The 25,858-nt window shown below is 36.2% G+C and overlaps 2 protein-coding genes across 5 annotated transcripts; one reads left to right on the forward strand and one right to left on the reverse strand.

Moving 5' to 3' along the window:
• The first annotated feature begins 226 nt into the window (after positions 1-226).
• On the forward strand, positions 227-7,740 carry LOC124638088 (2-amino-3-ketobutyrate coenzyme A ligase, mitochondrial). Its single transcript, XM_047174921.1, has 9 exons — positions 227-372; positions 2,216-2,373; positions 3,537-3,602; positions 3,695-3,796; positions 4,117-4,324; positions 4,694-4,874; positions 5,982-6,174; positions 6,513-6,690; positions 7,172-7,740. Exons 1-9 carry the CDS (start codon positions 342-344, stop codon positions 7,330-7,332), a joined length of 1,278 nt encoding a protein of 425 aa, XP_047030877.1. The 5' UTR covers positions 227-341; the 3' UTR covers positions 7,333-7,740.
• A 100-nt stretch (positions 7,741-7,840) lies between these two features.
• Positions 7,841-25,696, reverse strand: LOC124638090. Of its 4 annotated transcripts, XR_006985329.1 has the most exons (7): positions 25,263-25,696; positions 24,649-24,827; positions 13,177-13,436; positions 11,436-11,672; positions 8,711-8,816; positions 8,327-8,508; positions 7,841-8,295 (listed from the first exon to the last, which is right to left on the reverse strand). XR_006985329.1 is itself a non-coding variant. In XM_047174925.1 (6 exons), the coding sequence occupies exons 1-6, from the start codon at positions 25,379-25,381 to the stop codon at positions 8,486-8,488; spliced, it is 924 nt and encodes a 307-aa protein (XP_047030881.1). In that variant the 5' UTR covers positions 25,382-25,696; the 3' UTR covers positions 7,841-8,485. The 4 variants fall into 4 exon arrangements, 2 of the variants coding, with proteins under 2 accessions (XP_047030881.1, XP_047030880.1); XR_006985328.1 differs by lacking the exons at positions 24,649-24,827; positions 25,263-25,696 and adding an exon at positions 18,954-19,615; XM_047174925.1 differs by having other exon boundaries at positions 7,841-8,508.
• Between the last annotated feature and the right edge of the window lie 162 nt (positions 25,697-25,858).

A 25,858-nucleotide genomic window follows, 5' to 3' on the forward strand; every position in this document is an offset into this window, starting at 1 on the left:
ACTATGGGCTGAGGGGTTACCTGATTCTCCAAATCCTATGGGTTTTTTTAATGGAACCTGCGAATTAGGAAATTAATATCTTGGTAGGATAGGTAATTGATTGTTTCAATTAGAACTCCCTAACATGAACGCAATGCATAGTTATCATCAGATTTGCGCAAGAGCAAAACATCGCTACAAAAACAAATCCATCTTCAAAACAGTCAAGTATAATCCGAGTGCAATGAAAACAAAATTACGAACGAAACACACGAAACAGAACAACCTGCGTGACTGGTCTGCTAAAGAGTTGGTCGACGCTCGCGCCGCGCCGGCCGGCGGCCGCGCCCCCATTCGACGCGATGGCGCTACGCTCGCAACTCCTGCGCAACTGTGAGTATTACTTGCTAAAATACTTTATAACAATTATCCTTTTACTTTCAAAATTAGTGAGAATCTTAATTATTTAAGCTAGAGACTGTTCCATAAAAATCTACCGAGACAAGTGTTAATAAGTTTTTTTTGTTGTTTTTGTCACTCTCAAACAACCTTGTAGCGTCTTTTTTATACGCGAAGGATTACAGGTTTTTGATAGACAAATAACTTGTACTTCGAGGTTTTATAAGCCTGTTGTTTGCCCCCTAAAATGTTCTTATTTTGACCTTATTAGATGCCAATGATTAGGTTTGTAATAATGTGTTCGCGTGTGAAACTAATTAACGTTTCCATTAGTGGAGTTGATAAAATATTTGTAACAAAAAACATATTACTGAAACAGACTGTTTGCTCTATATTGTTTGCTCATCAGATACCAAGATCGAGTCTTGTCGTCTTCGTTCGGTATGAGGACCATATTGAGACTTAAATATAAAAAAAAACCGGCCAAGTGCGAGTCGGACTCGTGCACGAAGGGTTCCGTAAATTACAGTTAAATCAACCTATCTCAAAAACTATAAGAGATACTTTGATCAAACCAAAAATCGTTGAAAGAGTTAATTAGCATGCATCACCTCTATTTTTTTTAGAATTTTATACCCCGTAGTTATAAAAATAGAGGGGGGGGGACATACTTTTTACGACTTTGAGAGCTGATATCTCAAAAACCGTTCACTTTAAGAAAAATGTTTTTTAGAAAACTTTATATCATTTTAAAAGACCTTTCCATTGATACCCCACACGGGTATGTACATCGAAAAAAAAAATGTCATCCCTCAGTTACATGTATGGGGGGCCCCACCCCCAATTCTTTTTTTTACTATTTAGTGTCATATTTTTGTAGCGGTTCATACAACACATATTCCCATCAAATTTCATCACTGTAGTACTTATAGTTTCCGAGTAAATCGGCTGTGACAGACGGACAGACGGACAGACGGACAGACGGACATGACGAAACTATAAGGGTTCCGTTTTTGCCATTTTGGCTACGGAACCCTAAAAATGTGACAAGAAGTTCATTCAATTAGTTAGTTCTTACTGATTTTAAATAAAGAAAATAACTGGCAATATTGTAGATTCGACAATGCTGTGCTTCTCACATTGCAGGGCCAATAACTTTTTCTGCAATTTTCATACGTTCAGCCCTTTTATGCCCGTTGCCATAATAGGGTGTTTATCTAAGCAGACCTTGTACAAAGAAATTGCATTATAATTAGCTGAGCTACATGAATAGATAACGGCTATTTACTTGTTTGCTCATACGTATGTGTTATGACAATATATTGTTGGATACGCGTATTAAGATAGTTTTGTGTGATGAGCGCGATATGATTAGAGATAAATGATGTTTCAATGTTAAGAGTCCTATGTTATGAGTTATGGACAACTATTCTTATGCATTCACCATTCAATGATTACTTTGTGATCACAGTGATTACAATAACGTGCCGTTAAATGACAAAATTACAGTCCACAGTAACAATTTAACAGCTCTGGGTACATCATTGTAGCTTGCATTTTAGCAAAACTGCTTCCTCCTTTAGCGTGATCTTTCCATGTCAAAAGGTTCGTTTTTCCGCTTTTTAGGAATTTAAGATACCAAAGGACCACTTCATTTAGATTTTTTTACTAAGTAAACTTTCCATCCATGATTTGATTTTAGAAGCCAGAATACGATCCAAACTAGAAGCATCCTATTCTCTTATACCCGAAGCACACATTTCTTTTATTTCCAAACACGACCTTCAATAAGAACAGTTCTTCAGCCAGAGGAAACTTATAAGATTTCTTTATCCAGGTTTCAATGGCAGCCAAACCCGTCAGCTCCACGAGCTGCACAAGGAGCGGGCTGGAGTAGCAGCACTACGAGATGTGCTGGAGGACCGGCTGCGGGACATCAAGCGCGCCAAGACATGGAAACATGAGAGGGTCCTCACTTCTCCTCAGGATACTAAGGTAAGCTTAACACGCTTACGCTACGCTATTAGCTTATAGAAGCTGCGTTCTGAAGAATCGTGTACAGCCTCCCTAACTATTGTTCTATGAAGGTCTTGCGTTTAGGTACTTGTGTGATTTTCTTCTCTCGGCGAGCTGGTACTACTACTTTCATGTGAAATAACCACAAATTCAGTATTTTACCCAATTCAATCATCGGATTATTGTTTGAAAAGCTGAAACTACCTACCTATAGAACCAGTTAGAAGTTAGTGATGTGATCCAAACTCTTATTTTACCCGACCATGACAATTTGGTGTTAGAATATCTCTGTTGTAATTTGTGATAAACAATTTGAATAAAAATTCCATACACGATTGTTTGAATACATTTAGCCAGCACACAATATGCTAATTTAATTAGATGTCACTTCTTCGCCATTCTGAACTCCACTCTATAGGAGTATTGACAAATATAACCTTGACTTTTTCGTACCTGCTAAATCGACAACATTTTATTGAATACACTTAAAAAACTTATAGAGGGGTTCGCCAAGCTGGAGAACCTCTTCTTCTTTCTGTTTAAGTTTCTTCTAAAATTTGCTTTACTACAAGCCCCTTGAAACCCTTAATATTTTTTCTGAAAAGACACCAAAGCTCTGAACAAAAAAGCTGCAATATTCACTTACATGAACTTAAATGGAGTTCAAGGAAAAACATACGATTATTTTGCCCACATGCACCGCTCGACTTATCACGTCCTCTGTCGGATACAACAGATGTAAACATACTACCACTCGTCGTACTGAAAATATTATGCTTGTGTTTTGGCGAGCCAAGAGAGGCCAGACTTGTAAACAGGCGGTTCTTTATTCCCATGCTCTGGACGTGAATGAGTAACAAGAAGCTGTGATGTTTACGACTTTTTTTTGCGTGAATAGCTGACTACTTCATTTGTGAATTGGAGTTTTCCAGCACGAGTAATTCATTTACTAATCTAACCGATTTAGCAAACTGGATTAGAGGCATTTTTGGGGCTACCTTATTAATTCTCCTACCAAAGATATGAACTTATGCCTCTACCTATGTACCTACTTGTAACTGAAATAATTTTAGTCATTAGGTCTTCCCGAATCCCCCGATGAGATGTTTCAATACTCGATCTAATCAAAATAATGATTTCAGGTGAAAGTCAAAGGCGTTGAGGGAGAGTTCCTGAATTTCTGCGCTAACAACTACTTAGGTCTTTCAGTAAGTAGACCTTTCTATTTCTCAAAATTTATTTTTTAATGATTTTGATAATGCAGATACATATACTATATAATGGATTGAATTTGCTTTAGAACCACCCAGAGGTTGTGGAAGCTGCTCGGGAAGGCTTGAAGAAATATGGTGCCGGACTCAGTTCAGTCCGGTTCATTTGTGGCACCCAAATTATACATAAGGTAAGAAATATCCTCAACAGTTTACTCTTGCTGCTGTTGCATGTTTATAATTTAGAATTTCGTAATAAGTCTTCTTACATCCACTTAAAATGCATTAAATTGTCGCATCATTTGGCTCTGCGAAGTCACGAGCAGATTTTTTTTCAATCTGCTCTTAGGCCTCAATTAGCAATCAAAATAATCGTCCTGATGTCATGTTCAGATATAATTGGAACCTAATTTACTACTTTTCGAAACTCATTCTTACTCACTTAGAAAAAAAACTAGGTAGCTAAATTGCCTTTTTTTGTTCATATTCAAGTTTTGTTTAATTTTGGTAGGAGCTAGAAGAACGTCTAGCAAAGTTCCATGATCGTGAAGATGCGATCCTATACGGGTCCTGTTTCGACGCAAACGCCGGTCTCTTCGAGTCGATGCTGACTCCTGAAGACGCAGTGTTCTCTGACGCCCTCAACCATGCCTCCATCATCGACGGCATCAGACTCTGCAAGGCTCAGAAGTTCCGATATCCTCATAGAGATCTTAAAGGTAAAATATTTCCTATTGTTTGGTACTTTTGTAGTGATAATTGTAAGTACTTGTATCATCCTTTCATCATTAGGTAAATAAGGAATTTCTCTGTCATAATATGAGATAACAGATTCGAAACAACAGGTCTTTATATGTGGCACTTCTTGCAAGATAAGCGTATACATATAAGTATGATCTACTTAAAACTGTATTGTTCTTAAAGCCTTTAAGCACATTTTAGGATTAACTAACTCATGTTATCCTATCACTAGACCCTTTTGTTGATCAATATCACTAGACACTATATGGATGACACATTTGCCACAATTTTCAGTAGCATATCTTTAACTACCTTCAATAAATACCGTCTTTATCTCCGTCCTACAGAATTAGAGCACCTGCTAGCTCACAGCGAGGCTCGGATCAAGCTGATCGTGACGGATGGCGTGTTCTCCATGGATGGTACCGTGGCCCCCATACAAGGGCTGCGGGATTTAGCTGATAAATACCGCACATTGCTGGCTGTGGATGACAGCCATGCAACCGGTTTCTTTGGGGAAACGGGAAGGTAAGTTGGCTCTGCTTTGCTTGTTAATTATCCACAAAGGTCAACCTTCAAAAATTGTGATACCGGATATCCTGCGCTAAGCATTATGAGTTTATTCCAGTTTACTACTAGTCACCAAAAAAATATACTTATGTATAGGTAGTTGGAAAAACATTAACCTAGACTTCTATACATTTAGACGTCTAGATCATAAAGTGGTCATCGGAGTATACATACATAGAGGAATGCATTTTTCCACGATCGTAATGATCTAAGTCACGCCACTGCTCTGGATGTATTAATCAATATTGATGAGAACGACTTTATCACACAAATTGAGCTACAATACAACTTATATAGCACACTGCAGTTGCAAGGTTGCCCTTATCCTAAGTTCGAGTTCAATGTGCGTTATGTCGCAGTTTGTATGCAATTGGGGCAGTCCACGATTTTCCTTATAGACTTGCACTACAGATTATTTGCACGGCGCGGCGGCGCTTACTCACTTGCACGGCGAAACCGGTATAGTGCAATTTAGTACTGTTTTTCATACTTGGATTAATATTATACATTTCATACTCGCATTATCTTACTTACCATAAATTACTTGAGACGCTGTCGTCACCAGCATACATTGTGATCGTTTATACAAAATTGCACGGTCTTTACATATTCAAGGTCGGTAAGACCGTGGCATTTTCTTAATAAGGATTTTGTTAGTATCTTAAAGATGAATAAACTCGTATTTTTTTCTGGCTTGAAATTTTGCTTTGTTTATTTATTTATTTTCATTGGAAAATCCTAATGAAGTCATCTTTGATTGAGCTCAATTCGTTGGCTATTTTTGATTACCCCATCATCCTTCGAGCCTTTTCCCAACTATGTTGGGATCGGCTTCCCCTGATTTTTGATTTTACCCTCTGATCATGAAATGTGGCAAGGAGGTCGGTATCTACAACCTTTCTCCGTAATGAGATATGGTCTATCTATACAGTAAAGACAACAATACTTCTCATAGTCATAGGGCTTATAAAGTACGATAAAAATCATACATACTTTGATTATATAAATCTTCCCACAAGGCATTCCAAAAACATTCGCATCTAAGTATTCATATTACTATTTCAGAGGCACAGAAGAATACTGCGGTGTCCTGGGAGCAGCAGACATTATCTGCTCGACCCTCGGCAAGGCAGTGAGCGGAGCCGCTGGTGGATATACCACGGGGCCCAAGGAGCTCATCACTCTGCTTAGAAACGTGTCCAGACCTTACCTGTTTTCGAATGCACCGCCGCCGCCGGTGGTTGCTGCTTCTATTAAGGTAAATAAGATGTGATATTTTTCATGTGTTTTGTAGTGACAGCCAGCATGTCTTGGATATCGTATTCAAGATATATTCTTACGTATTTAGAAATGTTGATTTTGTAGATTTCTCTTCAGGCTGTAAAATGACAAAACAAATAAGTTGTATCAAAAAGTGGTGAACAGCTAGTAAGTAGGTATACTTATCTCGCAGTGAAACTCTCGTTAAAGATGGTCCAGCCATTTTAGAAATTAGCTAGAACAAACAGCCACAAAACACGTTCTTTGCTCCTTAAATTCTGCCACGAATGAAGAAACTTCACTTCAATTAAACCATCTAACCATTCTCCCTTTCAGTCTCTAGATATAGTAGAACAAAGTGGGGAGCTTCGGCAGCGTCTCCGCGAGAACACGCGGAACTTCCGCGAAGGATTGAAGGCAGCGGGCCTGACGGTCGCGGGAGACGACCATCCTATCTGCCCTGTTATGGTTGGAGAAGCCCCGCTAGCTGTGGAACTGGCTACTAACATGCTCAGTAAGTGAAATACTTAAATAAAGAAAAATCTCATCTACCTTTGATAGGGCTAAGATCTATTATGGACCGTGCTGGTTCCTGTATATGCCTTGGTCTTCAAAAGAGACCACAATTTTTAGTTCAAGTTTCCCGTTGATTCGCATTAACGCTAGTTTGATCTGCACTTTAGTGATTTTCTCGTCAAATATTATTTTACGCCTCTACTACTGGAACATTACCTACTCTACTCACTCACCAACCCGCATGCCCAGTGTGTTGAATATGAACAAATCTCCTCAGATTAGGGGAGATCTTTATCCAGCAGTGGACGTTTCACAACGACCTACTCGCCTCGGGTAATTTTGGTACTGTTACTGCCTTTTTATCGTCCAACTGTTGGGGACAGGCCTCATCTCACATAAAGAAGGATTGAGCATTAATCACAACGCTTGTTCAATGAAGGTTGCAAATTTTGGTAATTTTGATGTATTTGTTATTTCAGAGCGTGGTGTCTACGTGGTAGCATTCAGTTACCCAGTAGTGCCGAAGGGCGGCGCCCGTGTCCGCGTGCAGCTCAGCGCGGCTCACTCGCCCGATGACGTGCAGCGCGCTGTGCAGGCCTTCGCCGAAGCCGCTAGGGAAATCGGCATTGTTAAGGCGTAGATGTGTGTGGAGATGGGTCTTGAGACTTTCTGAGGTGTTGAAATTAGAAGGGAGAGAAACCTCCATTTTCGGTGTCTGTCTAACACAGATAACTAAATCAGTCATGGATGTTGATTTAAAAATAAATTGCATGCCGACCTACGGTACGGTAGAAAGATCTTGTTGTAGGCGTACTTATTTGTGGATATCGTATGTGATGTTGTTGGTGTAATGAATATCTATCATTTGTCAAACTCCCCATAAACAGCGCCAGAGACGTCTTGAGATCCGAACTCTACATATTGTCTACATAGCTAACATGAACTTCTGCTAATGTAATATTTGTAAATATATCAAATCGATTGCTTAATGTTTGTGTATGTATGAAACTAGAGGACTGAATCAATAAATGTTTTTACTGTTATCGCATTTCGATTGTTATTTTTTACCCAGTCTCAGTCGGAAACTATTGCTCTTAGTGGAAATTATTATAGAAGGCCAGGTTTGAGAGACAAATAAAACAAAACTGTGTAATAATAACTGATCTATTAACAATAATTTATTACAAGTAATAAAACTCACACTCGTACCGACAACATGACACACAGTGCGTTCGCGTGTGTATAACTACGCTCATTAAACTAAATTACAATTAAATATTTACAATGTATCTGAAATTCTCACTCGCCGATATTGCATTAGTGTATCTCACATCACTATTTCGTTGACACATCTCATAAAAGACGTTCACAAATAATTACAAACTAAAATTACTGTCAATATAAATAAAATTAATACATCCGTCAAATAGTAGTCTATACCAAGTCAATTAAAACGCGTATTTATAAGTACGAACACTAAACAGGGAACTTTATTATAAAATCAAAATTAGAATGTCAAGAAAAGGGTACTATATACAGGATGACTTAAATAAAATTGTTGTAAAAATATTGACTGTAGTGTATGGCCGAGTCATTTCGCGTCCTGTCGAAGGTTTGGTCGTCGACGGCGACAGGGCTATGCTTATTATACTTGGAGGGTATTCGTTCCGTCTCTCGGTTACGTCTACGTGTGTATATTTGTCGTGTGGACGTATTGAGATCAAGACTGAGCGTTTCTCTCGTCATCCGACTTCGGTTCACGAGTTTGGAGGAATGACGGCTTTGAGTATGCCTCATTGCAGCACAGCAGGCTTCCCTGTAACAAAAAGAAACATATATGTTACAAACAATGTACACATACACACGTACAGGAATAATTAAAAAACTGTCTGGTTGAAATCGACTTATAAAAAAATATATATACTGTGGGTTATATATTATAATGAACTTAGAAATTACAGCTTAATATAGAATCTTAGCCGAGACAGTAGTAAAAATGTATAGTTATGATAGTTTACCTGGCGGTACCGAGGTCGTGGTGGTGGAGGTAGCATTGACGACGGCTGCCGTGCTGCCTGCCGTTGCTGCGGTCGGCACTGTCGGCGGCACTGTGCTCACTGGCTTCTAGAAATTAAACAGAATGTATATTGTTAGCTGTATCGATAAATTATTCTATATCATTATTTCTACTATTTTTTTTTCATCTCAAATTAGTCGCTATCTATTGAGAAAATAAAGTATATCAAAGGCATCTGTGGTTTGATAAACTGTTTCATTAACCAACCATTGATTTCCAAAAAGAATTCCCATTTATTTCGCGTTAGGTCTAACAATTTTCCTATTACATAATATCTCAACAATATGGAATAATATGTAAGAAAAGTCTGAGAGGCACCTGCCTTATTATGTATAAAATAATATTTTTTATAATATAGTAAAATCTATAACAAATAATAATGGTAAACAGTACTTCATAATCGTACAATCGTTCTAGAATCTTATAATCTCAATAATCGACGTAGATCAAAGATAGGGAATTTTACTGTGAACGTACTATTGTACGAGTTCCGATAAGAGCATCGAGAATAGTCTGGGTAAAAAATATGATATAAGAAACAGTCTAGCTTTACATTTTATGCTAGGTAAAAGTTACTTACATAATAAGAAAAACCTTAAAAAGACTATGAGCAATTTTAAATAAAGGCATACTTATACATATTATATACAAAACATACTTATATCGGGTGTCTCGTTCATAATCACATTAAATGAAATGTGTTAATATATTGGTTAATATATGTCGATTAACACAAAGAAAGAAGAAAAATACGTAAAAATAAAAAAAATGCATTTTTCAAACAAAGTAAATAGAATAAAAATGTGCGAAAATTAGAACACCATATAGAAGTCAGTCATTACAAACAGCTGAAATTCTCCCTTGAAAACTGACAGCTGTCAACTGATCAAAACATTCGATACTCCTAACTTTATCTCTGCTTTACACATGATGTTGTAAATTATGAAAACGAAAAATGAGTCCTGTGGCTAAACCACTGAATGGATTATGTTATTTTTTTTTACAATTCGCTATAGAATATCATGAAGTACATGTGATAGAATTTAATGTGATTATGAACGACACACCCGATATAAAATAAGTTAAACCTAATTGGGTATGTATTTTTTTGTGTAGGTACAGATTTAAGATTCAGATGGCAAAATGATTCTTCTTTTTAATAGAATTTTGTGATTGTTAATTTATCAATTTGATGATTGGATCTAATGACATTGCAAGAAACAAGTGCACAGCACATCTATAAAATTGCAAAATAAAATTACAGCTCATCGGATAGTATTTAATTAATGGCTGTCAATGCGATTGTTAATCAAAGAAAACTATGTCTCCTGTGTCTGTAGAATCACTTAATTACAAAGTCAGAAATTATATGTTTCTTGACGGCATAATCGGTGATATATGGTATTGTGCGAAAAACACTTTTACGTATTTTTTCTATGGAGTTTGGTCTAATCTTGATATTGCCAGTATTGCAAAAAAGGTACAAATCTACATACACATATGTACGCACATACGCTGGTAAACACATTACCCTTTTTTGCGCAGGAACATTATTGGGAGTGTACAGGTGAGTTCCACCATTTAACTATACCTAAGCCGAAATATAGCCAGCTGTGAAACTGCCGCCTGTAGGTCAAATCAGCGATTTGACAACTGAATAAGGTCCGGTTATCGTCATAGTTAAAAGGTGCAACTCACCGTGCCTAGGTACATATTTTATGGCATTTTCATTAGACTTGCGGTCTTCATTCATTTAACTGCTTATATATATGTGATTAATAATTTACTAATTGGTCTGATAAAAACAAAATGCTATTGTTTTTATCATCAAATCGTGCTGATTTTAATCAACCACGTCACACTTAATTACTTTTGTCATTAGTTAATATTGAATGTAATTAGGCACCTATGTGGGGTATGAGGTCTGAAGTATGTGAAATGGCAATTTATTTGTGAACCATAAAAAAAATATTGATTGCTTTCAATAAATTGTTCCATTGAATTTTCATCAACCATGTAATATAATCAACGACATTCAACCCATTACTTTTATTTATTCGTATGTATGCAAAGTGTATCCAAATCATACCGACATGTTTTGTTGCAATCGACACTTCATTCAACATGAAAACTGAAACCACTTACTAAGTGATAAAACACAACTCTATATAAAATATTGTCATGTAAGTACGTTAAATTCCACACAAATCAAAAACGTCACGTACATCATTTTCGGCCACTCCACTAAACTATTCACCTTTATTCAATGTAAATTAGTCGCATTGAAGTCAAGGCGCCAAAATGTTCCGGAAACATCTGCATTGATAACTTCAGTACTTAATTTTCCTTTAAAGAACCCTAGCTATATGTACAAAGAATAAAGGTACGTTTTGAATTCTTGTTGGCCGCTGCGACTGCCGCATATCTGACAGCGACGGCACGTGCTGCTGCTGCTTCGATAAAAAACGGTTTCATGTAAATACATACAAAGCACAAGTGCAGCTGCGGCCGATTTTAAGCAGTCGCAGCCGCCAGCAAGAATTCAAAACGTACCTTTAAGTCGCCAAAATGTTCCGGAAACATCTGCATTAATAACTTCAGTAGGTACTCAATTTTCCTTTTACGGAAACCTGGGTATGATTATGTATGAAGAGTTTAAAACTTACGGATATTTCCTGTATCCTGATCTGCAAGGCCTCAATTTTACTCGTGAGCGTGGTATTAAGCGAGCCGACGTCACTTCGGAGATCCTCGTCTCTCTTCGTGTTGGCGGTGACGTTGGCTATTGTTTCGTTGGCCTTCGCATCGAGCTGATGCAGAAGTGTTCGTATTTCCTCGACCCCTGCTACCGCGGCTAAGGCCTGCTTGTGGGTCGAACTTATTGAACTGTCGAAACCGTTGATCTGGAAATAGAGGGACCATTTTTACCTGATTGCAGACGGAGATGCTCAATTTGGATGTTAGTATTTTTTGCTGTACTTTGCATACTTTATACAAAGAGCAAATTTTAGTGGTCAGATTTTTCTAAATTAACTTTTGATAATTGATTGATATGCTATATACAAAACAAAAATGGAGGGCTTACAACTGGTATATTATGTTTAATGCACTAAGTTGATACCTCAATATATCAGTACTTAAGTTCAACAGCGTTTTACGGCTTATAGCTGCTTTACTTTCACAGACAACAAAGGAACAAATCCCACTCATACTAAGGACAAAGAAAATAGATTACAGCCATTACTAATGTTGACAATGATAACTGAAGATTATACAGTTTAACACTCAATAGACTGTCAAAGTCAAAGTCAAATCATTTATTTCATTTAGGCCTTTACAAGCACTTATGAACGTCAAAATTATAACTAAGTTTGATTCTAGTTGCCCATTCCAAAAGTAGCTTCCTATGGAGAAGAACGGGCAAGAAACTCCATGGTTACTCTTTTTAAAAATAATATAGTATTACAATTTGTATGTATTGATACATACAGTAAAAGCATGCGAAGATCATGTAGAATCGCAAAGACAAATGAGGATAAAGTGACAATTAAAATGCTACATGGTGTTCACATTTACAAATTGGTTTATATTTTGGTACAAAGTTACAAACAAATAATCAAAAGATGAATACAATTTTATTTGCTGGTGTAATTTTAATTTGTTAATTAATTAGATATTGTAAGTATGTCCTATGGAGCAGGACCAGCATGTTTCCAAGCATTTTTATCTTGAATGTAATCTTCTAATTTATAATATGCTTGCTTACAAAGTGTGGCTTTTATATGAGTTTTAAACCGCATGTCATTTAGTTCCAGAATGTTGTCTGGTATTTTATTATAACATTTGACACAATATCCCATGAAAGATGTATGTACTTTAGATAATCTAAACTGCGGGATAGCTATCTTATTTTTATTTCTAGTGTTATAATTATGTCTATCACATATTTTTTCAAACAAATGTAAGTAATGTCATCGTTACAACGAGATATAGAAGAGATAAATGTATGACCTAAATAACAAAAGCACATGATCAGACACTTTATCTTAATAGTGCTTATACGACAGTTTATCTGACCTTACAATAACTATATTTTTTATGTTGCGAAATATACTTTCTTAACAATGGATGGCACATAACAATAAATTATTTTGACCTAATATATTGGAACACTCTTCTTAAAACCTTTGCCTAATTCTGATTAATTTGAAAAAAGGATTTAGTGGCCTATTGAGCAAACATAATACTGAAATCTTTACAAGGTATTGTAAACACCGAACCCCAAATTTTATCTATATGTTCTTTAAGGAATTTCGTATGGAGCTAAAATCAAAATTTCTCTAGTAAGCCAACAACAGATAGATGGAATATTGGAAACAGCCGCAGAATGTTATATAGATACTGTACCTGTGAACCAAAAGTTGCGACTGTCCTCTGCAGTTCCGCAAGTCTTCGCGGCGTGTCAGCTAGCTTGGGAGCTGCGGACAGCTGGTTGGACACCACAGCCAAGTCCTGGGCCGCCTGAGCAACCCGCTGGCTCAGTTCTTTGTGCTCCAAGTCTAACTGTGCGAACTTCTCGCTCAAAGCGCTGGCGTTCGCGCGCAACTCCTTGGCGGTTGTGTGGCATACTTGTAACGCGTCGTCTACACTGTTGCTGCTTCTTGATACTGTGGAAGAAGGTTGCATGACGTTATTTATAGCTTGGGGTTGTGGAATATGAAGTGTTTTAGTGACTGGTTTAGTTAGAAATAAGTTATCTTCATCATAATCTTTGATGGTTTATTTTATGTTCCATATCTGGACGAAGGCCTTCTCTCTACTAGAGAAGGCATGATCATAGGTTTGTATTAGTGAGGGAAAGTAAAATAGACGTAAATATTGATAGACAATACAACATTTACTTATAAAAAATAACGCGATCGTACACACAGAACATTTCCATTATCGACGTAGGTAGTCAACAATTATCTTTCAACGTAACCAACACAAGTTATTTTTATCGCAGTAGTAACTAAAGATTAATAAAAACAATATGGTTCAGCTGTACATCGTTAAACAGCATACCGGGTTGACGGAAACGTGCGTCAGTAGGATGCGATCGTCTTTAGTCTTAATGTTCCTCGCATGTGTGAGATTGGCAACGACTTGCGTTTCAAAGGGGTAATGCGTTTCTGAGAAATGTGGAATAGGGTTTAGGCTTAAATCTTGGATGTTCAAGCAATGTGGTGCTGATGATTACTATGAGAAATAGAGTAATATACAGTTCTATAGTTCAAGTAGTCAGCCCAATAAGCAGTGAAAAAATCCTTTAACATTATTCCTGTTATCAAGACAACAAATCAAATATCCGAATCAGAGCTCCGAAATCAATGATCCAATAGTTTTCGTATTTGGTATTTAGAGATAATAAATCTGACAGTTTTATTGAGAACCTTGACCAACTCAGATAACCTACTTCTCAGATAAAAATAACTTTATACCTGAGTGTTTATTTATAGTCGATTAACTTTTGGACCCAAAAATTCTGCTTGTAATTTCAACGTAAAACTCAGGCGTAAATTCCGCAAATCCGCTACTAAAAGCAAGGCACTTTATGAATCCCTTTTAAAGCAGTGTAATATGAAATTCACGCGAAAATTCTTCGTCTTTCCCAGTATGGGGCAGACAACAAATAACTAATGGCTTATGTTTAACTGATCACCAGATATAGTAACAAATAGCAGACAAAAATAGTAAATGATCACCAAAATGAAACTCGCATTTTAATGTAAAACTATAACCAAAGTTTTAACACTTTGCTATCCTATTTAAGTGAAATTACTCCAAAATAAATCATGCGTAAGCCAAAAATAGTAAATGATCACCAAAATTAAACCACCATTTTAAAGTAAGATTATAACCAAAGTTTTTAAATTCTGCTATCCTATTTAAGCAAAATGAGTCCAAATAGATCATTGTTATCCCAAAAGTAGTAAATGATCATCAAAATTATACCAGCGTTTTAATATAAAATGATAATCAAAGTTTTTACATCTGGCTATCCTGTTTAACGGCCAGTTTCTTCATCAAAAGTTAAAGTTAAAGTAATGTCTAAAGTAAAGGTAACGGTCAAATTCGTTTTTTCAAGGCTAAAGTGACAGCAAAACTAATAGAAAAATTGAATTTGACCGTTACTTTTACTTTAGACATTACTTTAGCCATAACTTTAACTTTTAATGAAGAAACTGGCCGTAAGTAAACCGACTCCAAAAAAATAAGTTCGGCCTGATACAATAAATGTAATAACATTATGGGGACCCTTTTCCTGCACTAGGGTGGAAAATTGTCTATTGCATGCCTCTAAACAGTGCGATAAGAGTGTGTTTTCGAGGGAGTGTATTGAGAAATACATTCTTCTTCTTCTTTCTCTTGCCCTGTTCCCAATTTTAATATTATTTTTACTTGGGGTCGGCGCAATATGTCATTTTCTTCCATTTTCCCCTGTCACTCGTCATACTGACACTCACGCATGCATTGCAAGCCGTACACATAACTTAATATGGCATCATAATACTTTATTTGGTAATAAGCCTACATTTTATGGCAATCACAGTGACTTATTTAGGCAAAAATAATACATTAATTTGGTCGTCAAGAGTTGGTGATCATTTACTAAATTTGGTGGTCGAATACAATTTAAAGTGAAGTCGTGACTAAAATAGCTGGTACTATTACATTTTCAGACTTTATTTTTCTGGTGTTCAGTAGATTTTTCTGGTTACAAAACTAAGGGTATCAAACCATTTAAATAAAACTACTTTTACGGATTTTATCGCGTTATATTAATATTATTTAATCCCGACGTTTCGGATCCTTTACAGCATCCATGGTCACGGGCAGACTGACGGGTCGCGTAAGTGTCAGAAATCAATGGGAACAAATATAATGACCACCATAAAATGCTTTGATACCCTAAGTTTTGCAACCAGAAATATCTACTGAACACCAGAAAAATAAAGTCTAAAAATGTAATAGTACCAGCTATTTTAGTCACGACTTCACTTTAAATTGTATTCGACCACCAAATTTAGTAAATGATCACCAACTCTTGACGACCAAATTAATGTATTATTTTTTGCCTAAATAAGTCACTGTGATTGCCATAAAATGTAGGCTTATAACCAAATAAAGTATTATGATGCCATATTAAGTTATGTGTCCGGCTTGCAATGCATGCGTGAGTGTCAGTATGACGAGTGACAGGGGAAAATGGAAGAAAATGACATATTGCGCCGACGCCAAGTAAAATTGGGAACAGGGCAGGAGAAAGAAGAAGAAGAATGTGTTTCTCAATACACTCTTATCGCACTGTTTAGAGGCATGCAATAGACAATTTTCCACGCGAGTGCAGGAAAAGGGTCCCCATAATGTTATTACATTTATTTTATCAGGCCGAACTTATTTTTTTTGAGTCAGTTTACTTAAACAGGATAGCAAGATGTAAAAACTTTTTTGATGATCATTTACTACTTTTGGTGATCATTTACTACTTTTGGGATAACAATGATTTTTTTGGACTCATTTTGCTTAAATAGGATAGCAGAATTTAAAAACTTTGGTTATAATCTTACTTTAAAATGGTGGTTTAATTTTGGTGATCATTTACTATTTTTGGCTTACACATGATTTATTTTGGAGTAATTTCACTTAAATAGGATAGCAAAGTGTTAAAACTTTGGTGATAGTTTTACATTAAAATGCGAGTTTCATTTTGGTGATCATTTACTATTTTTGTCTGCTGTTTGTTACTATATCTGGTGATCAGTTAAACATAAGCCGAAATCAATATATCAAAGCATTTTATGGTGGTCATTATATTTGTTCCCATAACTAATTCCATGTAGTGTAACATGACTATACATACATAGTAATCCATAATTTGTATACCTGTTGACTTTGACGCCGTCACGCATAACAAAAGTAATGGAACTAAGGCGGCCCGAGGGTAAATACTTTCCAATGGCCATGTGGCTTTGTTATTACAGTAATTGTAACGAATAATAATAAGAATAAATGAACCTACAAGCTATAATTTAAATACAATTCAGTTCATTGAAATAGTTGATGGAAATAGCATAGTTTGTAAACAATATGAAGACTGTTGATAATGCTAAAGATTTGTTTGCTTATAATTAATTTAGGACATGAAAATACTCTTGTTTTAAAGGAAGCATGATGGTGATGTCATTATTGGTAGTGTGTGTTATTGTTTAACTTTAAATCATTAATTATCTGAATAAACAATCTTGTTTGCTCTTTTAGCAAGAGAAGCAAATGATGGAAATATTACGTTGTGGATGACAGATCCCGTAGTTTAGTCGAATAGGATAAGCTTATGAAGACTTTTCAATCTCGTTCGATACAAGTATGCACCGAGAATAGGAAGGTTAATTGCAACAAAGAACCTTCTCGGTATAATTTATAGGCAAAGCTTTCTCATGTATTTGAAACAACTTCATTATTATGTAGTATAATGTTTTCCTCAGTGTTTCCGCACAAGATTATAAGAGGCTTACCGCAAGGTACTATATTAGGTACCGATATGACCTTACATTTATTGATCGTCTCGTTTTAAGTACATGCTTTTTACGCCTCGTGAGTAGTAAACATAATAACTGGTATATTTACCAAGCAACCTGTACCCTTTGACCAGGAAGTCACAGCTAAACGATTACTTATTAAATGGACATAAAGGTACTGTGAGTTCCTTATTTGTTTGACCACTTAACTCAATTCAATGTCAAGGCAAGTTGATTAGTGTGGCTGGCACATAGATTGCTATAATTTCTTGTGAAGTGTACATTTTGAAGTAGACACTAGATACAGCACACGCTATGTATACCACTGTAGGTACCTACCACATGGTGATTATGGATTTCCGCAAAGTTCTTCTTACGCATTAATAGAAATACCTACACATGAACGGTATGGTTTGCTGCAGTCTCAAAAATAAACTGTATAGTTCTCTTTACTCATACGGTCAGTAGCTAAGCATAAAATGCTGCACCGTATACTTGGTCCTTTGTGGGATTCCATTGTATTGTTTACTCGCATATAGAGCAACAAAGTATTTTAATAAGAATACTAGTGGTCACTTTGTGAAGTTTTGACATACAGATACAAGCTCCTATTAGAGGAGACTAGAAAAAAATCGTTGTGCCACCATAACTTTAGAAATAGAATAAGACAGAAAAATACAGTTCGAGGATAGTCAATTAGACTTCAATCAATTAAGTAATAGTAATGGCACATTGGCGTAATTGATTGCTTCATGAATTGCAACAGCGCGATAACTATTCCATTTTGACATCCAGGCTAACGTGTTAGAACAAACACACAACAATGATTGCTTTATCAAATTAGGTATTACGAGTTATTATTTTAAAGACATCAATCAACTTAAATAAAAAAAGATCAACACAACACAGACATAATCAAAGTAAATACCATCTCTGCACTATGAAAGGAAGATAATTGTGAATGCAAAATAGACGTACAGCGTAGGTGTGATTCCATTGTTGAATATTAGCATTGTATGAGAATCCAAGTAATAGCGCGCGAATGGCTTTACATAACGAGATGAGTTTCCACCCACGCTTTGACGTTCTCCGGTGTTATTAACACGAATGACTTTATCTGTTTTCATTAAATATCAAATGGTAAAAATTGTTGGAGGCTGGTTTGCTTTTGACTAAATCCTTCCTTTTATTCATACCAGTTTCAATATCAGTGGTTGCTATATTGAGATCGATTTGTTTGACACCCAGCTCAGGAGTCTAATATTAAAAGGGACCTTTCACAAAAGTAATAAGTACCTACTTAAGTACTTACTATACTGGTGCTACTTTCCTAAGTACATTAAAACAGATGATCATTAAAAGTATTGACGCAGTTCGAAGGCGCTTCCTAAGAAAGCAATGTCCTTCAAACTTAATTATGTTAATTGTCTGTATTTTCAAGGCTAAGAATGTTACTGTATAAAGTCCAATAATGCTTGATTGATAGATTTGGCTTCTAGTGGTTTATGTTAAGTGTGTATTTCATCTATTGACATAATTGCTGCAGCTTTTTCAATTGTGAAGTAATTGGTAAATAATCTTTATCTACTAATCACAATAACTTTATGAATTTTATTATGATCAAACCTCTATCCATTTCAATGCGAAGCGAAGCAATCTGTCTCCTCACATCGACGAAGAGCCAGAGGACGGTGGCTGCTGACACTACACACACGCAGAAAGCTAGGGCTGCGGCAAGGCGGACGAAGGGTCTGGAGCGACGGCGGCGGGACGTGCGGCGGCCCCAGGGCTCCCCTTCATCGCTGGACGCAGACAGGAGCCGGCCTCCTCGGGAACCGCCGCCCCCGACCAGAGCATCCAGCTCCCGCCTCTTCCTCATCTTCTTGCCGACCCGCAGCGGCACAGTCGCGTGCACCGCACTCTCCATAATGCACCACAACGCTACCGCAAACGCATCCGCACACACCCGCACCACGCACTCACTTTCACGCCTGAGACGATCGAAAACTTTGGAAGGTCTGACGCGTGTGATCCGCACCGCGGCTACTTGCCGAATGACCGTAAATGATACTCAGCATATGAATATGAAATTACGATTTGCTTGTAGTCTACTTATTTCTCAGGCTGCTAAGAGTAAGTCCAAGGTATAATCATGTGCAATGTTGTGTAAATTGCAACTGCTGTTTGTCTGTGTGTTTACAAGGCGCTTACAGTCGGTTTGTACACTTTCCAATACTGAAGTCGCGCTTATGCTTGTGAAACGAATCCTAGGATTAACTTTATCGCTTCACAGTGACGATTCATTCATGACGACCGATAAAATTAAAATGTAAACATATGGAATTATGTTAAACACGAATGCCTTAGATATCAGAAATGAGTCTGCAATAGAAACGATGAAAATTTTTGACATAGAATTAGTACAATTTCTTAGTGAATTAATCGGCAAAATTGATAGTCACGCCGTACAAAAATATGTCCAGATTTATAGTAAACAAAATGACGCAATGGCTACAATAACAGCTTCATTGTATGATATTAGAACGCTGAGGGAACGTGATCGTGATCACATTGATTGTGTTTGATCACATATTCAAGTTATGTAAATTAGTGCTTACAATTCTAAGCGTATCACGATGGAACCTAGACGCCTAGGCCGGGTTTGGTCGTTTCCTTCTAGACGAGTCTATGTTACCTGAAGCGTTGGTTCTCAACCTTTTCGCTCTTATCGTCTACTCTTGTAATTTATCCATACCTACTTGTTTTCGATAAGGCTGATAATGTTGGCATCAGCTGCAGTCTCATTACACAATTTTTATGTCGACCTATTTTTTTTCAAAACACTTACTGAAATACGTAGCTAGTTTTTGAACCGTATTTTGAACAGGCATAATTAGATTTCATCATCATCATCATCATCATCAGCCTATCGCAGTCCACTGCTGGACATAGGCCTCTCCAAGTGCACGCCACTGAGATCTATTTTCGGCTTCGCATTTATTTAATTCCTGATTACCTACTCCTAATTTTGGGTTTATCATATTTCATGTCTTATCTATCTATCTGGCCCTCTGCCCTTTCTTGTCCGCTAAGAACACGAATTCAAAATTTTCTTCATAGATTTGGCGGCTCAAAGATTGAGACACACTGATCCAGACTGAAACCTTAGTCTAGACTTGGACGCGATACGCGTGAAATACGGCCGGCGTAATATCTCGCTCGAGCACGTATAAGGTCGTTTACACGATGACATTGGACTCGGATCAAGACGTATCTCGATTGTCAAAGGCGGCCTTGATCTTGCGTATCGAGAATCGATTTGCATAAAAAATCGATTGTTAATTTTGTGACAGAGCTATTAAAAAAGTTTTGATTAGGTAAGGATAGTTTTTGGCTATGTGTGGTGTATTTTATGAATGTATCTGGAATACAATTCAATTTCAAGTTTTTAAGTGTTATCTTATTTATCATGTGTTTCATTATAATATCCGTTGGGCTAAGGAAGACCATTGACTATTTTTTGAATTAGTACCTTCTCATAGAATGGTCGATGTCTATTATTTACATAACTAACATCATTTTAAACAAGTAAGTAATGTATACTGTGAAGGTGCCTTCAAAACTGGTATTTTTTAAGTTTAGGTGAATAATAATCATAATTTATCAGTCGAAATGTTGATTGCCACAATAATTCATAATATGATATAAAGGGTATAAAAAGGGTTTTAAAGAAAATCTACCAATCAGCCCTAATAATTTAAAAACCGGAAAAACTGGACAAGGCAGTAAGTTTGAACTCTAACCACGGAGAAAATGGAAGCCTACAATATGATTACACCTTAATTTTGCGCACTGACTTGTGACGTCATAAGCCACGATAAAACAACGAAGAGGAGGTGTGATAACACTATTTACTAGAGAGGCTCCGTGGCATTATCGACCTACGTGCAGACCGGACGCGGTGAATGAAAACCGAGCATGCGCAGAGGGCCCGCGACTCGCGACACCATTGTATTTGAAACAATACTAAAATCCTTATTTATTTAACCAACAGGATGCATCACACAAGCATAGGAAGATACTGATCTAATTAACAATTGTTGTTACTCGAAATTACAACTGTAAACACACGGACAAACAAACATACGGAGGACTGCGTAGAGCGTATCCTACTCACTGCACACTGGTAAATATTTTACACTTCACTAAACAATTTGAAAGGAATACACAATTTTAAATGGAGCACGAAAACTGGTCGGGAAATTTCCGAAATGTGTGATTTGTGAACCGTGTGTAAGAAACAAGGGTCCAGGGCGACGTAAGGGCCAGAACTGTCCGTGACGTCACCCAGGCGCGGCGACGCATGCGTACAGAAAACACCGCATCAGATATACAGATACTGGATGAGAAATACCTACGTGATGTATAAACACACATGAAAGAGATAGCTTTTGAGATTGACAAAAATTGATTTTGTTTTTGAGGGGATCAAAATTAAACTTTTGACAGTTCCGATTAAGGGGAGTTTCACAAACAGACATTCGAAAGTATCTAAACCGAACTATTATTTTATTCCATTTGGCTGACAGTCTAGTTTTTTCACGATAATGGCAATGGTGATTTATTGAGACCTCATTCAGTCAGACAAATATCTTTTTCCCAATAATGTAGAGAAAACAATTTATGATCTTATCCAGTCAATCTTGAACAATGTTAAAAGTAGGTTTTGTTACCTACTTTTAACATTTTTCATATTTTTATTTTAGGTTAAATTGAAAAATACCTTTGCTTTTTACCACATTTTACAAGAATTAATTGCCTGACACAATGGTCACACTGGTCTGTGCTAGACTAAAACATAAATACCTCGCTACCGTATCCAGTCACAACTAGACTTCTGTGTTTACTACGGCAGCGTAACCGGCGTCCTAATTTGTTCTACATTAATTACTCAAGAGCGCAGTAGCTGTAAATTGAACAATATTTAATTACTTGGCCGAACAGGTCCGGAATTGCGGAACCCGTGTTCCATGTTCATTAAAACATTTTTTCATGTTGTTAATTTTTATTTGAGTTTGTCAGTCTCCCTGAATTCCGGCATTTCATTATATAAAAGATAAAAATAACCGTGCGTGGGCGAGACCGTCCTACGCTTTTTAATAAAAGTCCTACGTCTGTGCAGACAGAGTTGGCGTTCCATAGATTTTTTGTTCGGTCAGTTTAGGCGCACGTATTCAACTATGGTACAGTCGATTCTTTTTCGTTAGACTGTACCTTCGTGAAATTAAATTGTTGGGAATGGTTGGGAATGATTCCACTATCATCACACCTGATTTTATAACCAATCATAATTAATTTAATGATAATAATGTAACAGGCATCTTAATAGCTTTACTGGTTCTTTGCCTCTTCATTATCTACCTATATATTTCTTTCACCATTCACTGTATGGAGTTGGTATCCTAATGGATTCAATACACAAGCTCCATAGGCCGATATAATCAATAACCGTTTAAGGAACAAAAGCATACGTTCTCAAAGGCTGAAAAGGGTTTAGAAGCCACATTTGGCTGAATGGAAGAGGATTCCGTGCGTAAAACACGTTTTAATACAAACAGTGCATGTTCGTAGTGTAGTACAATAATAGTAACGAAACACACGCCAACAACGTCATGACAATTTAAATTAATTAGAGCGCTACTAGACGCCCGTAGACATGCTAGACGCTTGTGTATCTTGTGACTGCTATGCTTACTGCTTTTGGCGTATAAATGCAGAGAAGATTTCGAATGAAAATGCAAGACTAATGGCTAAGTTTTCGTAAAGAAATCTGGTTCTTTATGATGAGTAATAACAAAAAAATTTTTACAGTATTAGATACTGTACATTTTCATTATTAAAAAAATAAAGTAATTAGAGACAATTTGTTTTTTTTTCTTATTCTTTATTTACTGCCCACAGGGACCAATCAGAACTCCGATTCCCTTCAATTAGAACGCCGATACTTTAATTTAAATACTAGTGTGTATCAATTGCTACGTGTCCGTTTATTCCTCACGCCACATACTGCCTTGAGACCTTTGAATTCCTCAGAGAGGCACAACTAATATATCTATATACATACGTGTTTAAAACAACAACAAAAAATACAAAGCCTTTTTTGTGTCAATTTATACAACGTTATTTTTTGTTTATGCGAAACCTGATACACCTATCTAGTATTTTTATGTAAAGAATCTATGTACGAAACTTCAAAACCGTATCATGAAAAATCACAAAGTTATAAGCTTGTTAAGTTACGGGACTGTCCGAGTGTCCGTAAAAATACATAATCACCACAAAACGCACACATGCAGCGCAACGCGATAGCACTGTGCGCTCGCGCCCGCTATGAACTCGCCGTGACCTTTGTTGTGCGAGAATAAATACCTATTTGTGGTGTCCAACATTCAAAGTTTTTTAGATAATTTTGGGAAAAAATATAACATGGTGTAAAAACTATTGGAATCGATTCAGTTACTGATTCTGAACAAACTATATTCAGGTTTCGCACAAACAAAAAATAACGTTGTATAAATAACTTTTTTATACCTTGAAGTAAGAATATAAACAAAAGATACATATATCGCTTTAAGTCTTACTTTACGAGTCTCCTATCATATGTTATTACTGCATGTTATAACTTTATACATAGGTATTTGACATGGTCATTATTTAAATATGCATAGTAGTAAATACTTTTTGATAAGAGCTACAACTTATTGTTGTAGAATAACAATAACATTGTAAATAAAAATATAAGAACCACTCAAGTCATTTTTTGTCAGAAACTTTTTTTTCAGCTCCATCTATATCTTTTTTGTGAGTTGTTAGTAAAAAATGATGTAAACAATTTTTTGCGCATCAAGACCCTAACATTAACCAGTAATTATATTCCTCAACTGTTGTTGGTTCCAAATTCAAAACTGTTTTTTTTTTTTTCTCTGTATTTAGCACACTATGCAGTTTATTGTTAAACAGGATATCATTTTTGATATTTGGGAAGGACATGCAGCATTATCCTGATAAGTCCATAATTTGTCATATCCTATTGCCAAAAAATATGTAGCCCCACATAAATAACTGTTATTCAAAATGAAAATGCTCCCAAAGGATAAAACAGGACATGGTGCGAGTCCGACTCGGACTTAAGCCAGATTTGAAATTATTCTATGATTTGAATAAGAAAAAGGTATCTTACTAAATTCATTATAATATATGTACAAATTTGCAGTCATCATTATGGCATATCAATTTGCTAGAAAATTAAAGAAAAACTCACCATGTCCAATTTCCACTCTCATTGTAGTAACTTGGTCATAGAGAGCTGCACAAATCCATGTTAACATGAGCAGCCACAGCAAGAGAGTGCCTCTCACAGCCCAGCGGAGTGCGCATCGTACTTCTGTACCAATGTTGTGTTCTAGAGCCGCTGGGGCAGAGCTTCTGCTGCGCTCACGTCTGTAAGCCATTGACAATTTGTTAACATGAAGGTTTTATGTAGTTTTAGGTGACCAGCCTGTATCATATTGTATCGAAAAGTTGCTATTAGAATATAGATCTGTATGTGGATTGTTACTCAAATTTTTATCCCATTATAAAGACCCATTGGCTGAAAAAATACATTTTAGTGTAGTTCTAAACTTACTTTGTAAAGATTTAGTTTGAATATAAGTAATATGTAACGAAAATGCTTTTTTTTACAAAACAATTGGTTCCATTAATCATATCTAATCAAAGACCCTTATATTCTTTTGTTTCATAAATATATAATTGTATTCCACTCCTTGTGGATACCATACTTGTTATTTCTTTTGAATATACCAACTCTAAAATATATGCTTTGGTATAAACTGTTTAAAACTAAACTACTTATAGTACTGAAATGTTACAAACCTTGTGATTTTCTTCTTCCTGCTAGGAATTATTTCTAGCTGCAAATCTTCAGACTCTTCGTCACTGGACAAATCCAGAAGACGGAAGTTTTCCTTGTTGACTTTAGATGGTGCAGACATTTTATATTCCGGCTCATATAACACATACTATTAATGTGCGATATGCATCAGATAGATAACCACACACTATTTATTTACTTGCAATCATAAATTCACTTCAAGGTTAGAAAAGTTTGTATATAAGTACTGAAGACTGAAGATACAAAAGCTTACCGCGACAAAGGTTATGTTTCGGGGAAATAAATCTAATTACGGATAATACACAAATAGAATTAATAATAGGATATGTAGTATTATTGCTTTAGAGATTCATGCTAAAACTACGTAGAATTGGAGCAAATTATACGAAATGATAAATTGGATATGTCAAAGTCAAAGTAATTCTTCTCAAGTCTCAACTCTACATTGTCAATAACAGTCTTGTTTATTCAAAGAATTTGTTTTTTTCTATGATTTAACTAATCTCAGTAATTATATGTTTATTGTTTTAGAAAAGGATTATGAAAACACTAGACATCAAAGAAATAATCATGAAAT

The sequence above is a fragment of the Helicoverpa zea genome, chromosome 17, assembly GCF_022581195.2.
Source record: "Helicoverpa zea isolate HzStark_Cry1AcR chromosome 17, ilHelZeax1.1, whole genome shotgun sequence".
NCBI lineage: Eukaryota > Metazoa > Arthropoda > Insecta > Lepidoptera > Noctuidae > Helicoverpa > Helicoverpa zea.